We start from the raw sequence: 19,547 nt of genomic DNA on the forward strand, positions 1-19,547 counted from the left end.
CTTATACCCTTCACTATTCCCTTGACTTATATTCTTCACTATTCCCTGACTTATATCCTTCACTATTCCCTTGACTTATTCACTATTCCCTGACTCATATCCTTCACTATTCCCTGACTCATATCCTTCACTATTCCCTGACTTATATCCTTCACTATTCCCTGACTTATATCCTTCACTATTCCCTTGACTCATATCCTTCACTATCCCTCAACTCATATCCTTCACTATTCCCTCAACTCATATCCTTCACTATCCCCTCGATGGTTTACTTCATTGCAGTCTTTGAAGACAGCGCTTTGTTGCTATGACACAATGTGCTTTTCATTGTCGCGAATGAGGCTCAAAGCACACCGAACAAGGCCATGGATTTTATTTCTAGCTTGAAAGAAGATAGACAAAGAACAAAGCAACCAGAACTAAGAGAACAAAACTAGAGAACAAGGCATTATCTAATCAAAGAAAACAGACGGCGTCATCCATAGAAGCAAAGACCACAAACACAACAACGCAATAAAACAGGCCCGGCTTCCTCCAAGAATACCGGACGACATTCCACAGACTCATCTTCGCAGATCAATCAGGCCCTCACTACTGCAAATGCCAGAACCAGCCCAGCTCGTTCACATACTAGCTCGGAAAACCCCGAGGTCCCCCTGCAAGCACTCCAACTCCATGGTGAATTCCACAATGACAATATCACTGCTCAGGCGCATCAGCGGCCTCTTCAGGCGCCAAAATCCTAGCCTTTACTTCCTCCCAAGAGCTCTGAGACTGCCTGTAGGTCTCGATCACCTCATCGAGCAATGGGTCGGTTCCGGTCCTGCGGGCATCAGCAACCTGACGATGCTGGAGCTTCCAGTGGATATAGTCCGGCTCGATTTTCCTGTCGCGCAGCATAGTCAAGAAAGGGTTATCCTTCCACATGATGAGGTGCGTCACCTCCTTGAATTGAACCATCACTCGCCAAGGATCAGGTGCATCGATAAAGAAATGCTCTACGCGGCCAAACCTCTCGAGCATCTTGTTGCGGATTTCCTCGGGCCACCCGGAACCCGCAGTGGTCTGTTCAGGCTTTTGAAGTTGTATCCAGATCACCCACTTGCTCGTCAAGGGCAGCTGGTCGTCAGCCCACCACCCAACACAAAGGGAAAACGTAGTACATCCAGCAAGGCGAAGCTCCTCCGTGATTTCGACCGCCCACTTGTATTGGTGTGTTTCGGTGTGGTCAGTGGACAGCAGGATTAAGCGCTCGACTGTCATGGGCGCGCGCGGCCCACCAGGGAGGAACTTGAATCGCGTTTCGGGCGGACGCAAAGTAAGATCAGTAGACGCCGGGTCCACGGTGGCAGGTGGCATAGGCGGCCTGTTAGTTTCCTCCTCTGGCTCATCAGGAGCATCATGAGTCCCCCCGGCCAGCATCCGCTCCACTGCGTCATCCCAAGAGCCCTGGTTCCTCCTGGACGCCTCGAGAAGGTCGTCTATCAACCGATTGTTTCGGGTGCGGGGATTTCGCTCCAGCTGCTCACACAAGAGCTTCCAGTGATTAGATGCCAGTAGCTGTTTCTCGCCCTGGAATACCCTAATGAACGGAACGTCCTTGTAGACAATAACCTGCATTCCCTGCTCGGCATGCGTCGACAATGCCCTGATTGCGAGAACTACCTCGGAGCTATCCTGTTCCGGCATAATGTAATTAGCTAGAGTGGGCGTCGGGTTCAGGCCGAGGCCTCGAATCACGTTGTCGCGGACCTCCTCGATCCATTCCCTACCACTTGCAGTGCTTTGTTCAGGCTTTGCAAACTGTACCCACATTCCCCATGTGTTTGCCTGACGTCCAGCAGTTTCGGGCCAAAGGCCAATACCAATGGAAAAGCTTGTACATCCAGCTTGGCGAAGATGGTCTCCATATCCAGCAGCATGCTCATATACCCGCGCTTGGGTGAGAAGTCGGTTTACGCGGACCCAGCGTAGAGCCGTGTTGGGCGCGCCTGGTCCGCCTGGGAGAAACATGGTGGCCTCTGGGGTGATTTGCTTGGTGGTGGGTAGATGGAATCGTTTCAATATGAAAGTTGGCAATGGTAGTCTCTCGGGTGATTCACTGGGTGGTGGATAGATGGAATCGTTTCAATATGGAAAAGCTCGTGTTCAAGCCTTGATGGGATATCAAGATGCTGTTGATGGCAATTCCAAGCACCGGGATTAACCCTGCTTTTATGGCCTTGTGGGCTATATTAGCTGATATTGATGATAACCACAGTTTACCATGCCAGGCTGGACCTTTCCCTCAGCCGAAACGTGGTTTCTTTTGTGTGTAGGTGGTGATCACGCTGGCCTTTCATCCCATGATGGTATTTGGCCGTCATCTGATGTTTCGCATAGTCAGAACCACAGTCCTCGAGTCAATCGAGATCTATACTCCTGTTTCAAAAGAGACTTCCAAGTCAAAGAAATGATATGATTAGAATAGGCTGACAATAGGTTCCAGACTTTAAGAAAATACTCACAGTATCCCGAGGGCTTGGAGTACCAGTGAGTACAAAAGTTCAGAATAGACCGACAATAGGTTCCAGACTTTGAGACAATATTCACAATATTTCAAGGGCTTGGAGTAGACAAAAGTACTAATAAGTACCAGTAAGTACGAAATCTGGAATTGGATGACAATAGGTTCCAGACTTTAGCGCATTATTCGATATGGATATTTCAAGGGCTCAACGTAGGCAAAGGTACTAGTAAGTACCAGTAAGTAGAAAACACAAGAAAAGTACAAAGTAGTAAAAATAGTAAAGTACGAGAAGTATAGAAAGTACAAAGAAGTGCATAGAAGTACCAAGGACTAAAACTTTATAAAAAGTACAAAAGAGTATTAGAAGTACAAAGAAGTGGAAAGAAGTACAAAGAAATAAAGCCATAACAGTCCAGAATAGAGACAGAGAGTGGAGATCTAGATTATGCAATCCTTGCTGTGTGAGATTCATTCATACTGGGGTAATTGGATGGAAGGTGCTAGGTGATCTTTTTATGGGACGTCTTAATATCAATGTGTACTTCGAACAGAATCAGGGTTATCTGTATCACTCTGCTCATCAGCAGTCAGTGTACCACTAGTTGTAGGCCAAGAGCATGTCATGAGTGCAGCGCGGGAGCTCGGTGAGGAATAGAAGGAAGGGTTATGATTAGATGTATTTATTTGAGCGTGCTTCGCAGCAAGAGATCTCAAGTGGGAAACGTAATATAGATTCGCAGAAAACAAAGGACATGCATTTCCCCCCCTTAGTTACAGTAGAAGCAACAGTGTGCAGCTCAAAGAGCTGAACAACATCTACCAACCAGACGGATAAAAACATAAACCATAAGCACACCGAACACAAAGACTCATGAAACTTAAGCAGAATAAGCTTAACTTATCACAATGTACTTGCTGCAGGTTTACCCTCGAGCTTACGCTAAGCCAACAGGAACAAGCACTTCATCATAGTAGAACCAAGCCTCGAACATATCAAAGTTTTTCAGAGCCACCAGGATCTTCTGCATCTCCGGGACAAATTGGCTCCTTTCTAACCACCCTTCTGCGCCCGCCAGACGAAGACGATCCGTGCCGAGTCAAGCACCCTTGGCTTTTACCAATACATCGTCAATTCTCAGCGGCCTTTTTAGACTGTCAATTCATTACTGGTGCCCTAGGATTTGGCCTAGTTGAGAGCCTCGTCGAAATCCCCTAGTAGCCCTACTAGACCCAGAGGAAGGCTATGTACTCTTGCCTTTGATGGGAATCCTGAAGAGTTCGGGGTTCAACTCAGAATTACACCGGCGACGCTGATATTGATGTCCCTACAAAGGAATTGTGGATGTTGAACCACCAGTTACTAGGAACTAATCGTATAGGGCACAAAGTGTGAGTGGAATAGTAGAACAACTGCTACAGATTATTACTAGACTTCAGCTTGGTGATAGAGATCAGTAATAAATCAAAAAAAAATCAATGAATTTGGCAGAAAAGAGTGTATCAAGTCGGAAGATGCAAAATACATAAACAGTGGATGTCCTCAAATCCTCACCGTGACAAGCACACTTAAAAAATCTCCTCAACTCGGGGCAGGAGTTCTTCAAATCGGGGCTTCATCTCCGCCCACGTCAACTGGCGCTCCCTCATAAATTCTACCATTCGAGCAGTCAAAGCCTTATCAAGAGCATCTGGCTCCCCGCGGAGGCCCTTGTTAAGCATATCCCACAGCAAAGCCCAGGAGGCCTCATCACCGTGCATTCGGACATGCTTGGAGATCAGAAAAGGAACATCCTTGTAGAAGATCAGATGGGTGTATTTCCTCATGAGGGGCAATGGGCCAAGCACGAAACGTATGTTGGTCTTCTCAAAAAACCCCTCCGCCGGAATCTGGCCGGAAGCAAACTCGCTGTCCTTCCGTGGCTTCGCCTTTAGCTCGGCGAGCCAGTTCTCGCCATACCCTTCTTCCGGCTTCGTGAGTTGCATGAAAATAGCCCACCCGGGCCTGTGTTCTAGATGGATGTATCCAACGCGGATCGCGAAGGTCTTGCAGCCGGCGTTGCGGAACCATTCGATGTACTCAGACGCAACTTTGAGGGCCGTTTGTTCTTCATCAACACCCGAGTGGTAGATGTATAGAAGGCGCGACTGTTTGCTGGTCTCTTCGGGTACGTATTGGTGTTCCAAATTGGGGTATCGACGACGCAATTCGCCGTTGGACAACGACATCTTGTTGAGTGGTATGGAAATGGTGACAAATCGAATAAATGCGGGGGTTGAACTCGATAGGCACAGAAAAGCTTCAATTGAGTGATGGCTCAAGAGTCAGGATGTTGCTTTTGATGGTCTTCAAACTGCTGGAATAGACCAGACTTATATAACCGAGCTGGAACACTTCAAGAATGCTTGAGAATCAGGGCACGCTTTGGTGTTGAAAGGACTTGGTATTTGAACGATGAAAGAATCTCCTCTTCGACAATTGTCGCTTTGAGTTCCAGGAAGAATGTCATTTGGCTACAACGCCAGCCTTTCAAGGTTTCCACAATAGGTCGGGCATTGTTGCCTTAATTTCCAAGACGAGATAGCCAATAAGCCAGCATAGCCCGGTAGATACAATGGAGACCCAAATATATATGAGAGGATTTGTGCGCTAGATCACAAAGACTACATATGCAACAATGACAAACCAGGGCCAGTCGTCCTCGATATCAAGACATCGAGACAAGGACCGCAAGGGGGAAAAGTTCTGATTTGAAACATGCTGCAAAGAAGTACTTCTACTACAAAGAAGCATACACAAAGAATCGGTTTAAGTGTCAAGACCATTGGTTGGTGGCCATTGCAAGCGTCCACGTTGGGGGCATGGGATCGTCACTTCGAGGTCTAGAGCGATCTCGTGAAAGAATGAGTCGCTCTAAAGACGTACAAAGTAGCCTTTCTTGGGAAAATCTCATATTGGTGCGCTTTTGTTCTTCCTTAAGGAACACCGCTACGGGGCACCAAGGGCATCGCATAAGCAATACCAGTGCCTAGATATCCACTAACAACAATTCCTTCCACGATAGGAATTGGGCAATACGAGCTACGTTGATGACACTACAAGAACAACAGAAGTAAGCGCTAGAAATGTAGCATCTGCAATGAAGAAATAATAAATTGATCACCACTATGAACGCGTACAAGAGTAGGTAAAGAAAGTACCCCAAGATAACTCAACCAGTCCTTAGTACCATACCCAATCAGTAAATCTCACCGAGAACCCGGACCCTCGCCAGCCTCGTCTCGCACCCCAGCATTCCATGCGTAGCCCACACCTCCCAGCCGGGAATGACCTGCTGGCACTGCGACAAGCCCTCAACCCACTGCGCGGAGATGGTGTCAGGGACAACATGATCCTCAAAGAGCGCGTAGAGACCCGCTAGAGCCCTGAGGTCCGGAGTCTGCTTGTGGAAGCCGGAGAGGACAATGCAAAGCCGCCATTCGTCGCTCGATGCGAGGTGCCCGGCTCGGACGTCGTAGGTTGCGAAGCCTGAGCTGTCTAGATGGGCAGCGAAGTCGGTGCAGACCTGGCGGGTGGTTTTCGCCGTGTGGACTGGCTCGGCGTTGAAGGTGCCTGTCAGGATGTAGGTGGTCATTTTGGTGTGTCGTGGATTATGGAAATACCAAGATAAAAGGCTTGGGTTGTGGTTAGGATCTAGGGAAGTGGTTTGAGCGAGGGATTGTTCGCTTTTATATACGACGCTTGATAGATTTAACTGGCCTCAAGATAAAGAAGCCTTCTGAAGAATGACCTTTGTTGATGCTGGTTTTGCCAATTGCGATGGCAAAGAGGAAAAGGGTTATTGAAAGTGCAGTAGGTCATTGTCTCAAGCCATGTCTCTCCTCCATCATACCAGGTAAAGCGATATCCGTACAATGGGATCCAAGTGTCCCGGTTCTCTCGGATCGTCTGCACTATCCAACTTCCTTGCACAAAGGCTATTCAGGCTGAAGAAAACACTGTCATGCCTATATTCCGTCTTTGACTAGTCCAGCAAGAGAAGCGATTGGGACTAAGCGTGGGCCTATCGACTTGAGACACTAAAGGACTGACTATCGCGGTGACAAGGCGGATAGTACGATGCGTAGGAACTTAATATTGCATGAAGACACGCCAATAACAGAGAAGTCGGCTTGGCTCTCGGAGTGCCTTCCATCAGGAATACTGCTTTTATATCTGTGCTGGCCCCATCAGCAGGTGGCATCGAGATCGTCCTGTATACATGCCCAGCGACAATGAGGGCGGAGATACTAAAGACTGATACTAAGTCGAGAGTATCAGTAGTGAATAGACGGTCACTCGAAGCATCTAGCATTTAATAAGGTCAGCCTCCAAATGAGCAGAGAAAGCAAATCTGCAGGCTAACCATTCCCTGCCCTAAGTCGCCAAGTTCAGGCATGAATCTCTGCCTCAGGCTATATTGCGTCAGGCCACTGTTGCCTCAGGCACTAGGCTCATCTCGGCTAAGCAGCACTAACCCAACCCAGCTAGCGCCATCCACAAGCCCGGCTATAAAAAGCGCCGCCCGCCAGACAGCGCCCTTCCTTCTTTTCTTTCCTCAGAATAGAATAGTGTGGTACTATACCCCAGCGACGACTGTCTGCATGCCAGAGTGTCGGCTGCTGTATGCCTCTTAGTACCAAGATCAACGGGTGTCTATCGAGCGCGCCGGCGCCCCCATGGCCTGAATCTGAAGGGCTGCACGCGCCGGTGCCACGGTATCCTCCTACAACCTACTCCAGCTACTTCAATCGTGAGAAACAACAATGAACTCTTCAGTCTACCTCTATACCAGCCTCTACTCTATATGTATGTATGTATATGTGTATGTGTGTGTATGTCAACAGAACAGAACAGAACAGAGCAGACCTCAGTACCCAAACGCCCCCTGCACCTGCAGCGCATACCGCTCCTGCAGGTGCTCGTGCTCCAGCCCGTCCCGGAAGTCATACCGCATCCCCATGCCATCCGGGATCGTCACCAGCTCCGACGCGTCCGGCGAGTTGGCGTAGAACGACAGCGCCGGCGACGCCTGGTACGCCGGCATGTAGCCGCATGCCGGGTCGGCCAGGCCGAGCGTGTGCATGTCGAAGGTTAGGGCTGGGGCTTCGGGCGTTGCGGGGAGGTACTCGGTTGCGGAGAGCTGCGGGGTGGAGGAGAGCGAGCCGTAGGTGTAGGGCGTTGAGGTTGAGGCGTAGCTGGTTAGGGGTGGGGTTGAGGCTATTGCTGATGCCGATGTTGATGCTGATGCTGATGCTGATGTTGAGGAGGAGGACGGGGGGCGGCGGGAGCTGGAGGGTTTGCTTGTTGGGGGGGAGACAGCGTCGCAGCAGGGCTGGAGGTAGCCCGGGGTGAGGGTGAGGTTCTTGCGGGACAGGATGGTGAATCTGGCGTTGGTCAGCGGTTTCTCACGTCTACCTAGGATAGGTACAGGCCATACTGGTTCTTGATATTGTTCGCAGACCTCGTCGGGAAGTGGCAGCGCTGGATCTCCTTCCAGCTGCTACCGTGGGAGTTGACGGCTGCGAGGAGCAGCATGTTCTAGCTCTCGTCAGTTCTCTCTAGGATATCCTCTCGACGACTCAACGCATACCTCCTCGTCCGTCCACGGACTCCGCTCCAGCTCCGGATTCAGACAGTGATGCCATCGCTTCGAGCACTCTGGCGCTTGACATCAGCAAGGCTTCAAACCGATGCTTGCATTGCAGGGCTACATACGATCCGCATTCCGCGTCTCCATCTTCTGCGCTATCGCCGCCCAGCGATACTGGTACCGCTCGACGAGCTGGAACAGCCGCTCGTCTTCCTCCTGCGTCCAAGAGCCCTGCATCCATGCGCGTTAGACTGTTTCTCAGGCTTAGCTTAGGCGTAGGTGTAGGCGTACCTTGCGCAGACCGCCGGTGAACCGATTGTAGAACCGCTTGCGGCAGTCCTTGTTCGTGCGGCCGGGGATATGCCGCGCGATCTCGTTCCAGTTGATCTTCTGGCATTTGCCTGTGGGTGCTGGGCGTATCCTGTTAGCAGGTACAGAAATTGACGAGTGTAAGAAAGCATACCCCTCTCCTGCACCTGGTACAGATCCCACAGCAGGGCGTCTTCGGCGGTTGTCCAGCGGCGACGAGGCTCCGTCATGATGGCGAGATCTTATTCAATATAATATGGTAAGGTAGGGTATGATAGGACTTGTCGTAAGAGAGCCTGTTTCCCTCGGTATCCAGCGTATTCGATATCGATATGGAGGAGAGTATGAAGTAAGGTAAGGCAAGGCAGGTCAGGTCCGGCGCCAGAATCTCGGGACAGATGCCCCCTTTAAATGAGATCCGATCGACTGCGCCCCCAGCCCAGACAGACCAGGATCAATAACATCGGCGGTGGATCACTGGCGGGAATGGGATGGATCATGGATGGAGGGGCGGATCCTTCCAGCCCCAAGCCCAAGCCCAAGTCCAACAGAACTCAGAAGCCAGCCCATCATGGCGTCTCCCAATCCAGCTCGGCGCCCGCGACGCCGACTCCGACCTGACCTGGCATGACATCCAAGACAGGGGGCGCTTACGACAGCCGGGTTGAGCTTAGATGGGATGGCTTATCTCACCAGACACGAGCTCCAGCACGTATGGCTGATTCTGTTTCGCGAGCACAGAAATAGACCCCGACCCCGAGCCCGACCCGATACGGCCATCTCGCATTCCCCATCTGCTCTGCGTCTGCGTCTGCGTCTGGCTCGCATCTGGCTCTCCGGTACGCCTACTGATAATACCCTCGACCGCACCAATAACAGCCAAGCTCGGCTGGCTCTGACGGCCTTGATTGCCAGACAGCGGCAGGGCAAGGCAGGGCAGGCATGCACTACGGACGCATGCAGCTCTGCTCGTGCTCGTGCTGCAGGTCAATCGCATTATTCAGTGGTAGTACGACTATTACGGCCTCAATCAGCCGCAACAGCCGAGCCGAGTGCGAGACGCAGGCAGCGCTGCGCGCACCTCACGTTAGCCGGCGGAGCATAAGACTCGATTGGGTGGCCGGACGCTGTGTGACGGGCTGCTGCGTTCTTGGGTACGTGCTCCGAATCCGATTGGCCGCAGACCCTGCAGAAGGGAGCCGTCTCATTTCGGCTGATTTGGTCAATGGCATTCGGGTCTTGTGCGTGCGCGTGAGAAACGTGGGAACGGGGGTGGGAAAGGGAATGGGAATGGGCCGGACCAGCGCAGGACCGGGGGCGGGGAATGCGAGGGGGGAAAGGGGGAGGGGGGGAACGTGGCAGTGGCAGTGGAGAGGTTCTGACTTCTTGCATCCCTGCATTGCGAATCTGACTGCTAGCCCAGGCAGTGGGCTGGATGATGGATTTAGTCCATGTTGGCTGGATGGATGGTTGGTTGGCTTCAAGGGCGCAATCACGATTACATATCCATGCAAGGGATGCCCAGGGGGTCGAGAACGCGAGGAGGCTGCATCGCGCGCGGATTGTTTCTCCGATCCTGCCCTCCATGATTGATCATGGTAGTCTACTATGGGAGATAGTCGAGCCCCTGTGGGACAGTGGACTCAATGGCAGGGAGGCAGATTCGCCACGAGGACATGGCCGGGGCTCGACTGGTTTGTCTCACCAGGCCAACTTTCGAGTGCGATCAGGGCCGCCCGACTGGAGGGTAAAAATAACAGCCTGCAACGTTGTGCAACGGCGCAACGTGTTCCTTCAGGTCAGCTCGTTTCAGCGCCTCGTCAGGATTTCGTCAGGTCGGTCGGGGTCGCACAGGGCGTTGCACAATCCAAGCTGACTGTAAATCAGCCGGCTCGCGTGCGGTTTTGACTGGCCGTGGCTTGCTCCCTTGACGTCGCGATGGAGTCATAATTAGTTGTCTGGCTGGTAGAAGTGCGGTCTTCGTACAGTTAGGGTATACGATCTGAGTCCGTTACGGGAATGGGATACCAACCCGACCTGATGTACGAAGAACATGCAATTTCCTCGGACAGTATGGCTGCGACGACAATGCATGAATCCCTTGGCTGCATCCATCCAGACAGCCATCGACTCGTCTCAAGTTCTCAACCGTTCCTGGTGGGCACCTCGTATCGTCGATCCACCACCATCGTGTCCAGCACGCCAATCACCGCGCCCTCGCTATCGCGCTTTCTCTGCAGAACGGCAGACGAATCCTTCGCGCCGGGACGCAGAGGCTCCCGCGATTCCCGCGGTGACCATCTACTGACTAGATACGCTCCTAGTATCGTCAGGCGTGCCTTCTATCTTCACCGCGAGCAAGCAAGCACCAGCACAGCGGTCCAGCCATCAATCACAAAATCCAGCGTGTAGACTAGACTAGAGACCGCCGTCAAGACCGGGAAGCCACGAGGGCTGTGTGACAATTGAGCTGGCCCCGGCCTCGAGCTGAAGCTGGCGGTGGGCAAGTTGAGTTACACGACGGCGCTGGGACTTTTGCGTCCTGACCGTACCCTTATGGCCATGCCCGACCCCTCCAAATCGCCAATGCCCGGCGAGACCGAGACCGAGACAGAACGAGCTCATGGCTCATGCAGAGGCCGTCAGCATTCCACTCCTCATTCCTGACCTCAGCACCAGTCCAAGCCGTGAATCTTATCTCAGGACTCTGAAACGCATTCCCCTCGTCGCGTCTCGGCAGCTGAGCATCAGCCCTGCGGATATTACCCTACGGTACCGTCTGCAGACTGCAGTCTGTACAGCAAACAGCAGTCTGCACAGCACCGGCAGTTCGTCAGCGTCAGCGTCAGCATAGAGCACCAGCAGCTGAGTAATAAGATCGCCCGGAGGATTGGAACCGGACCTCCTGTTCCCTCCAGGCTCAAGCTTAACGGTTTCGGTCTGATGTCATCCCATGCTCGTATGCAGGCGCGGCCAATCGCATCAGCCGGTCGCTGCAGGGCGCCTAAGGCAGGATTCTTCAGCCGGCGATCCTCTCGTAGTGGGCTTACCTTATTTTAGGTAAATCGATACGGATCGTCGTCGGGTTATGGCTTCAACGGGGAACCAGGCATCAGCGGGATGCGCTTGCGATCGCGTTGTCGGAGCTACCCACCGCGGTTGGAAGTACCACACGCTATACTTAGTAGTCGTTCACAGCCTCGTGTTGAAAATAAGGCGCCAAGTTGGGTCTCAGGAGCTCGGTAAAGTTTTCCGGATTGCGAGCACGGGAAGGAGGCGTGCATGGGCTTACCTATCTGGGTATGCAACGGCGCTGATCGGTCGAATGCGTACACTTAGTAATGCTCTACTACTCTAGGATGCGGAACGAGGCCCTGAAATTGAGCACAATGCGCTTCACTAGACATGGACCATGGTGGTGGCATGGCGCTCCCCTTGAACCTGGGCTGCGACCTATACCAGGGCCCGTTGCGAGGGAAACAGCGGTGCGAAAACGACAAAATAGAACGGCTAACATAAACCCAACGTAAACTATGCTAGAAGTAGAACCTCCCACTGCATGCTGCGCAGACCAAGCCAAATCAGGTAACCCGAATCAGGTAACCCGTGGCAGTCACGCCTGGGAGAGTTCGCAGCTCACGCCCTCCGGCAGCCCAGCGCTCTTCAGCTCATCGGGCGAGACACCGTCGGGGACGACGAATCTACGCTCAACATTAGCAAGATCTAGTTTCCTCTCTGACGCTCTTGGGGCGGTGCTGGTGCAGGTGGGACATACGAGGTGCGATGCGTGGGCGGCATGTTCCTCGTCGAGAAGAAGGGGGCGAGGTCGGTGGCGCCTTTGGCAGTGAAGACGTCTCTTGCGCTGAGGCTGTTAGTGACTGGGGAATGGTATCCGACCGTGTGCGAGAGCTGGGCATACATCTGCTCGATCTGGGTCCCGTGTTGCTGGTAGGCCTCGGGGCTGTCGTACTTGATGATGGCGGTCTGGGGGGTCAGCGGCTGAGAATGGTTGCCATGAATGACTTACGTATTTTGGCATGTTGCTGTCTGGAGGGTTGGATTGAAGTTGCAGTGGTGATGGAGATGAGGGAGATGGAGAGGGTGAGGGTGAGGGGTCGCGGGGCAGACCGATGATGTCATTCTATTTATAGCCCTTCCTCTCACACGTATATTGAATAGGTATGCTAGTTATCGTTATCCACATATATTCAGGTTATCTACGCATATTCAGGGTGTTACAGCGCCACCTTTGTGTATCTCTTTCCTATCGCAGTCCCCGTCCAGTACAAGTCGGAGGATTCCTTGTCAACCATGATGGCCAAGTGCACCTCGGCGATGGTCTATTCAAGCATCTGTAAACAGATAGTTTGCGGCGTCGTCAGAACAGCATCTGCGACAGATGGCGAAGTCCAGGTTTCCTGGCGGATAGTCTCTTGCTTGATGTGTTGGGTCAGTGTTGCTTTGGCGTTGTCGAGAACCGGCATTTTGCATTAGATCAAGTAGGGTTAGGGCTATCGCACTGGTGGCAGTCTGGCTTGCAAAGCCAACTTGGACCTGGGGCACCAACTCGGATATATGGTTGTGATAACAATGCTGTCGTCTTCGTAAATGCACCTACAGCGAAGAAAGCACTGGGGTGTGGTACGGTCTATCAACGGGTTTTCTCTATCGAAGGGGCTTAGGCCAGGCCGTTCCAGGTTGGCTCGATAAACAAGAGAGAATCCATAACCAAGTTTGGCACTAGATCGCAAGATAATATCGAAAAGGATCAACTTGGTACTACTAAAAGGAATGAATAGTTACTGTATGTAGAAGTCTCTTTTGTATTACATGGTATACTAAGCTAGATATTCTAGGGATAGATAAAGAATTTTACAGTAGCTATTTAGGCTGGAAAAACCTTTTTTTACTAGAGTTTTAAGCCCGCTGGTGGCCTTAGGCACCCACTTCTAGCACTCCCCCTTATTTATACTAAGAACTTTTTTAAATTAGTAAGCTATAGGCTGCTAGCGTAAAAAAAGTTTTTTTTAAATTAATAAGTTATAGGCTATTAACACCAGGAAAAGGCTTTTTTAGGGGTATAATTTATAAGTAAGTATTAAAAAACTAGTAATTAAAATAATAAAAATAATAATTATTAATAAAAGCTTTAGGTATTAATAAGCTAAAGTAATCCCTAAAAATATAAATAAATAATAATAAAAAATATAAAATAATAAACTTTTAGTAAAAGTTTTAGGCACTAGGTAGCCTAAAATAAATTAAATAATAAATAATAAATTAAGTAATTTATAAATTTAAAAGCTAGCTAGTATATTTACTAGCTTTTTTATAAATTATATAACCCCTTTATAATTAAAAAAATAATAATGTAAGACCAACAAGTCTTAAAAATCTTTACTAATAATAAAAATATTAATAAAAAAATTTAACTAATAAGAATAAAGTATTTTAAACCTTATTAAATAATATTAAAAAAGTTACTTAAAAATTTAAAAAAAAGGCTGGTCTTAAGGCTACTTTTATAAACCTTTAAGTTATACTTAAGTTATTTTTAATTAAAAAATAAATATAAGTTTAAATACTTTACACACGGGTTTTTACTTTAACTTATATTTAAGGCTTATTTTAGCCTTGCCTAACTAGTAGCTAAAACCTTAAATATTAATAACTTAATTAAGTTATATAACCTAATATAATAATAAAGTATACTAAGCCTTAGTAGCCTAAGACTAAAGTTTAGGTTACTTAAAATATTAATTTTAAATTAATAGTAAATTAGCTTTAATAATATTAAATAAAAAAATATTAGCTTTAATGATTTTTTTTAATTAAAGGGTTGTCCGCGACCTATTACTAAATTAAAAAAAAATAATAATAAAATGCTATTATTATTATTAATATTAATACTAAATATAGCTTTATTATTACTATTCTTAATTTTATTAAAGTATTATTTAATATATTAAATTTAATATCTTATACTTATTATTTATAGCGCTTTAAATAAAATATAATATTTATTTATAACTAAAAAAAAGGCGGTATTTTAATAGTACCTAGTATAAAAGTATAAATTATAGCGTAGTTTATAGTTTTATAAATTCCTAAACTTATTAAATTTTTTACTAAATAAAAAATTACTTTTTTATTATTATAATTAAAAAAAAGCCCTTTTAGGCGCTGCCCTAGCTTTTTAGTAAGTAAAAAAAAAGTGCCTTACTATAACTATAATAATTTAAAATACTTTTACTTTTGCCCTTTATACTTTTATTATAGTATAGTTATAAAACCCCTTTAATATAATATTTTTACTAATTTTAAAAGCCCTTAGTATTTTTAATTTTTTTTTTATACTTATTTTTTTTTAGGTTTAAAAACTTTAATTTTAATTAGTTCTTAGGCGGTAATAATAATAGTAATAACTAATATAACTTATATTTAATAAGTACTTTTAAAATATATAATAAGGTTATAGGTAATAATTTAGTAAGTTTTTTTTACTTTAATAACTACTAACTAGTGGTGCTTTACTAGCACTTTACTAAATATATTAATTTTTAGTTTATAATAACTACCTTATTATTTAATTATAACTCCCGTGCCTTTTAACTTACCTTTTTTTATTTTACTTAATATTATACTAGCCTTTACTTTTACTAATATTTTTATTATAAGTTTTATATTATTACCCCCTTAAACTCCTTTTTTTCTGGCCTCTAGCCTTTTTTTTTTATAAGTATACCTTATTTTTAACTAGTTTACTAGTAAAATAACTCTAGTATAAATATTAATTAATAAAAAATAAATTTACTTATAGTATGTAAAGTATATTTAAGCATGTAAAAATAATAAATTAATTAATAATCTTAATAACTATGTTTATCCAGCCCCCGGGCGTAATTACTTCTATTATATTTATAATAAAAGTACTTACCTCCCCTTGCTATTTTATATAAAAAAATATTATTTTTTTATAATAAATAAACCTTAATAACCATAATAAATGCATTTATTATTAAAACATGTTTAGTTATTAAATTAAACTAGTAATAAAGGCTTATAATAAAAAAATAAGCCCTAAGGTTTATATAATAAAAATATTAGCTTTAATTATTTAAAAGCTTGTTTAATTTTTTTAACTTATTATTAAATAGCCCCCGGCTTATTTTAATAATAGCTAGGATAGTTATTAGTTTATTAATATTTTTTTTTAAAAAACAAGCCTGTTATACCTTTTTTTTTAAAAAAATACTAAATATAAAAAAAATGCTTAAAAAGGCCCCTGCTCCTGCTTTTAATACTAAATAATAGTTTTTTATTATAGCCTTTATTATGTAACTAGTTATTATTATTTTTTTTAAAAAAAAAATAAAAGATTTTTTTTTAATACTTTAACTTTAATATAAATATAGTTTTTTATTTTAAATTATAACTTAAAATAAATTTTAATACCAAGCCAGTGGTATTTTAGCTATAGTTTATTAAACTTTAAAACCTTATAAAAAAATAAAAAAGGTAACTACTTTACTTATAGCCTTAGGTATAATTTTAAAATTTTATAAAATAAAAAATCTTGCACCCTTTTTTAAAGCTATAAGTAATTAGTAATAATTAAATAATAGTTTAATAATTTTTTAATAATACTAGTAGTTTATTAAATCTTAAAACCTAGTAAAAAAAAGGTATTTAACTTAGCAAGGTTATTACCTTTTTTTTTTAAATTAATAGCAAACTAGTGTTATTATAACTAGTTTTTTATAATTTATTAAGGCTTTTTATGCATGCTTAAAATTAAAAAGTAGTTTTTATAAATTTTTATAGCTAGGCTAGCCCTTTTACTTAATAAAAAATTTATTATATTTATAAATATATTATTTTTTAAGAATAGCCTTAACTTCCTATTTTTTTTTATTAACTAACTTTATAGTTAGTAATTACTTTTTTTCCCCCTTAGGCTTATCTTACTATATAAATAGTTTTAAAAAAAATATAAAATACTAAATAAATTTTTAATTAATTATATATACTAGTAAGCCAGAGCTAATATACCTACTTTTTAATAATAAATTTAATTTTAAAGAAACTATTATATTTTAGGTTAAGTTTTTTACTTAAATATATTAATTTAATATTTTTTAAAAATACTAAAATATTATTTTTAACCTTAAATTTAATTAAATAATATTTTTAATTATAATAAAGTGCTTACTTTTTTATACCTTATTTATATAATCCTATAAGTTTTTATAAAGCTATTTTAAATAGTATAAATGCTTTTTAATAAAAAAATAAAATATTAATTTTTTTAGGTTTTTAAGCCTAAGAATTACTAGTTTTTACCCATGGCTTATTATAAGTAAAGTATAGCTAGTTAAGTTATTTTTTAAGTTATTATAGGTAAAACATGCTAGTAATAAGTATAATACTTAATTACTTTATTAATAATTATAATATATATATAAATACACCTTAAGTATTTGGTTTTAGCACTTAGTTTAACTATTTAATTAAAAATAATATATTATATTAAGTTATTACTTAATATATAGCGCTTAATAAAAGGCTATTTAATACTTTAAAATAAAAAGTAAACCTTAATTTATTATTATACTTTAAGGTAACCCTGTATTATATATAATCTTTTTAATAAATAAATTAATTAACTTTTTTATAGTAATTTTATTAATAATAAAAAAATATTTTACTTTTTTACTAAATTAATTTATAATTACTAAAATTATATTATAAACATGCTTTTTATACTTTAATAAAAATAAGCTAATAATAAAGTTTATAAAAATATTTTTTTATAATATATTTAGTACTAAAAAAAATATTAAACTTTCCTAAGGTAATTACCTTAAAACCTTAAATTTTTAATATAAAAAATATTTTTTAATATACACACGCGTATTTTTATTAAGCTTTTTTTACTAAAATTTATAGGTAAGTAATTTAATAATTTTTTATAGCTAAAGTAGCCTGTATAAAAATTATTATAATATTATTTTATAATCTTATATTATAACATGGGCACGGGAGGTATATAAATAATACTTTTATAAAAAAAAGTTTTTTTTTTTATATTATTTAGTAATAAAAAAGGCCTGCCTTAAATTAATAAAAATTATATTTTTAAGTTATTATTATAATTAGCTAGTAAAAATATTTTTTTATTAGGCTATAATTAGTTATTATTAAAGGGTATTTATAACTAGTTTAATAATTTTTTTTTATTTACTACCTTTATAATAAATATTTTAAGGCTTAAAAATTTTAGGTACTTATAAGCCTAACCACGTGAAGGAATAGCTAGGTTTTTTAGTATTATTTTAATAATAATTTATTAAGAAAATAAACTTAACTTTTTTTATAAAATAAGGAATATTTTAACTTAATACTTTTTATTTTTTTATTATATAATTTAATTATTATAATAATATATTTACTAAATTATACTTACCTAGCTTATACTTAATTTTAAAGTTATAAATTATAAATAATTTTATTTATTATACCTGCCTTTAATTTAAGACCTTTATTATAAAAAAATAATATAAGTTATTATAATTATATTACACGTGTATAAAATATAAAAAGCCCTTAAGGTAGTAATACCACTTTTTAAAATACTTAATTATTATAAGTAATTTTTAATTATAAACCTTATAGTAAAGCTTTAATTTATATAGCTAATAAAAATAAAAAACTATAAAATATTATTAGTTTTATTTTTTTTACTAGGTAATTTCTCTTGCTTTAGTTATATAATAATTTTAGTAATAATAAACCCTAACGCGTTAGTAATAATAAAAATCTTTTTTTTAAATTAAAGTATTATAGTACTAGCGGCCTGGTAAAGTTTAATTTAATTTTTTTAAACATGTTTTTTATATTAGTAAAAAAAAAGGCTTACTTTTATATCCCTTTACCATCCCTACCAAGAGCTAGGTTATTAAACACGTTACTTTAGTATAATTAAAAATAAAATATTAAAAATAGTTTACAAAGCCTAAAAAAACCTATAATTTATAAAATAATATTAATTTTAACTAATTAATAACAGTCTGGCTGCGGTCTAGATTAATAAATATTTTTTTTTATTTAATAATAAAGCTTAAAATCTTTACCTTTTTTTTATAAAAACTATATTTTAATAATTTTATATATAAATTATGCCTTTTTAATTAATTAAGGACTTTTTAAATATAATACACATGTTTTTTTTTTTATTTTAAAAAAAATAAAAATATTATTAAGGTAAATAATATAAAATTTATTAAGAATCCTGCTTATAATTATATTTATATAGGATTAAAATATAGCTAGTATATTTATTAAGCTAAAGGGCATAATTATATACTTATAGTAATTGTAATAAGTTTAAAATATTATTTTTTATTTATTTTTTTTTAATTTATATTTTATAATATATGTTATATAAATTTAGCTTGGTAAAATATTTTATATTTACTAGCTAATTTATTAGCTTATTAATATATAGTAATAAATAATAATTTTTATTAATTATTATATTTAACCCGCGATAGTTAATATAAAAATATAAAAATTTATTAAATTTTTAAATAAAAAGTACTAGCGCTCCGGCGCTACTTTAAAATAGCTTAATTTATTTTTTTTAAGTATTTTATTAAAATACTTTTTTGATATTTATAACTTATGCTAAAAAAACTATAAATAAAATTTTATAAAGGCTTTTTATCTTTTTTTAATAAAATTTTATGCTTTACTTTACTAGTTAAAAGTTAAGTAGCTTTTTATTTAAAAAAAACTTTATTTTAATAAATATACTAGGGTGGTAAGACCACCTTTACTTTTTTTTTTAGTTTTTTTTAATTAATAAAATATTATAAGTATTAGTTTCTTATATATAGTTTTTATAAACTTTTATAATATTTTAATTTTAATAAAAGGTATATAATTTTACTAGGTTTATTTTATTATAATAAGGTAAAAATTTAAATTTACTTTAATTATTTAAAAATATTCTAGGACTGCTTAATAATCCTTATAAATAAAATTAATAATATAATATACTAACTTAAATATTTTTATAACTTTTTTTAGATTATAAA

The 19,547-nt window shown here is 40.7% G+C and overlaps 5 protein-coding genes across 5 annotated transcripts; all 5 read right to left on the reverse strand.

Annotated features, from left to right (window-relative positions):
• Nucleotides 1–699: 699 nt before the first annotated feature.
• Nucleotides 700–2,013, reverse strand: DSM5745_09155 (uncharacterized protein; the record flags this gene model as incomplete). The annotated part of the gene is made up of 1 exon (XM_026751171.1): nt 700–2,013. The coding sequence occupies one exon, from the start codon at nt 2,011–2,013 to the stop codon at nt 700–702; it is 1,314 nt and encodes a 437-aa protein (XP_026600257.1).
• A 2,062-nt stretch (nt 2,014–4,075) lies between these two features.
• On the reverse strand, nt 4,076–4,735 carry DSM5745_09156 (uncharacterized protein; the record flags this gene model as incomplete). The annotated part of the gene is made up of 1 exon (XM_026751172.1): nt 4,076–4,735. One exon carries the CDS (start codon nt 4,733–4,735, stop codon nt 4,076–4,078), a length of 660 nt encoding a protein of 219 aa, XP_026600258.1.
• Nucleotides 4,736–5,745: 1,010 nt separating this feature from the next.
• DSM5745_09157 (uncharacterized protein) lies at nt 5,746–6,141 on the reverse strand (the record flags this gene model as incomplete). Its single annotated transcript, XM_026751173.1, has 1 exon — nt 5,746–6,141. One exon carries the CDS (start codon nt 6,139–6,141, stop codon nt 5,746–5,748), a length of 396 nt encoding a protein of 131 aa, XP_026600259.1.
• A 1,275-nt stretch (nt 6,142–7,416) lies between these two features.
• Nucleotides 7,417–8,678, reverse strand: DSM5745_09158 (SANT/Myb-like DNA-binding domain-containing protein; the record flags this gene model as incomplete). Its single annotated transcript, XM_026751174.1, has 6 exons — nt 7,417–7,933; nt 7,987–8,087; nt 8,140–8,207; nt 8,265–8,370; nt 8,431–8,549; nt 8,603–8,678. The coding sequence occupies 6 exons, from the start codon at nt 8,676–8,678 to the stop codon at nt 7,417–7,419; spliced, it is 987 nt and encodes a 328-aa protein (XP_026600260.1).
• Nucleotides 8,679–12,061: 3,383 nt separating this feature from the next.
• Nucleotides 12,062–12,487, reverse strand: DSM5745_09159 (uncharacterized protein; the record flags this gene model as incomplete). Its single annotated transcript, XM_026751175.1, has 4 exons — nt 12,062–12,149; nt 12,224–12,310; nt 12,368–12,432; nt 12,476–12,487. The coding sequence occupies 4 exons, from the start codon at nt 12,485–12,487 to the stop codon at nt 12,062–12,064; spliced, it is 252 nt and encodes an 83-aa protein (XP_026600261.1).
• Nucleotides 12,488–19,547: the final 7,060 nt, after the last annotated feature.

Source organism: Aspergillus mulundensis (assembly GCF_003369625.1).
Source record: "Aspergillus mulundensis strain DSM 5745 chromosome Unknown scaffold_11, whole genome shotgun sequence".
In the NCBI taxonomy this organism is placed as follows: Eukaryota; Fungi; Ascomycota; class Eurotiomycetes; order Eurotiales; family Aspergillaceae; genus Aspergillus; species Aspergillus mulundensis.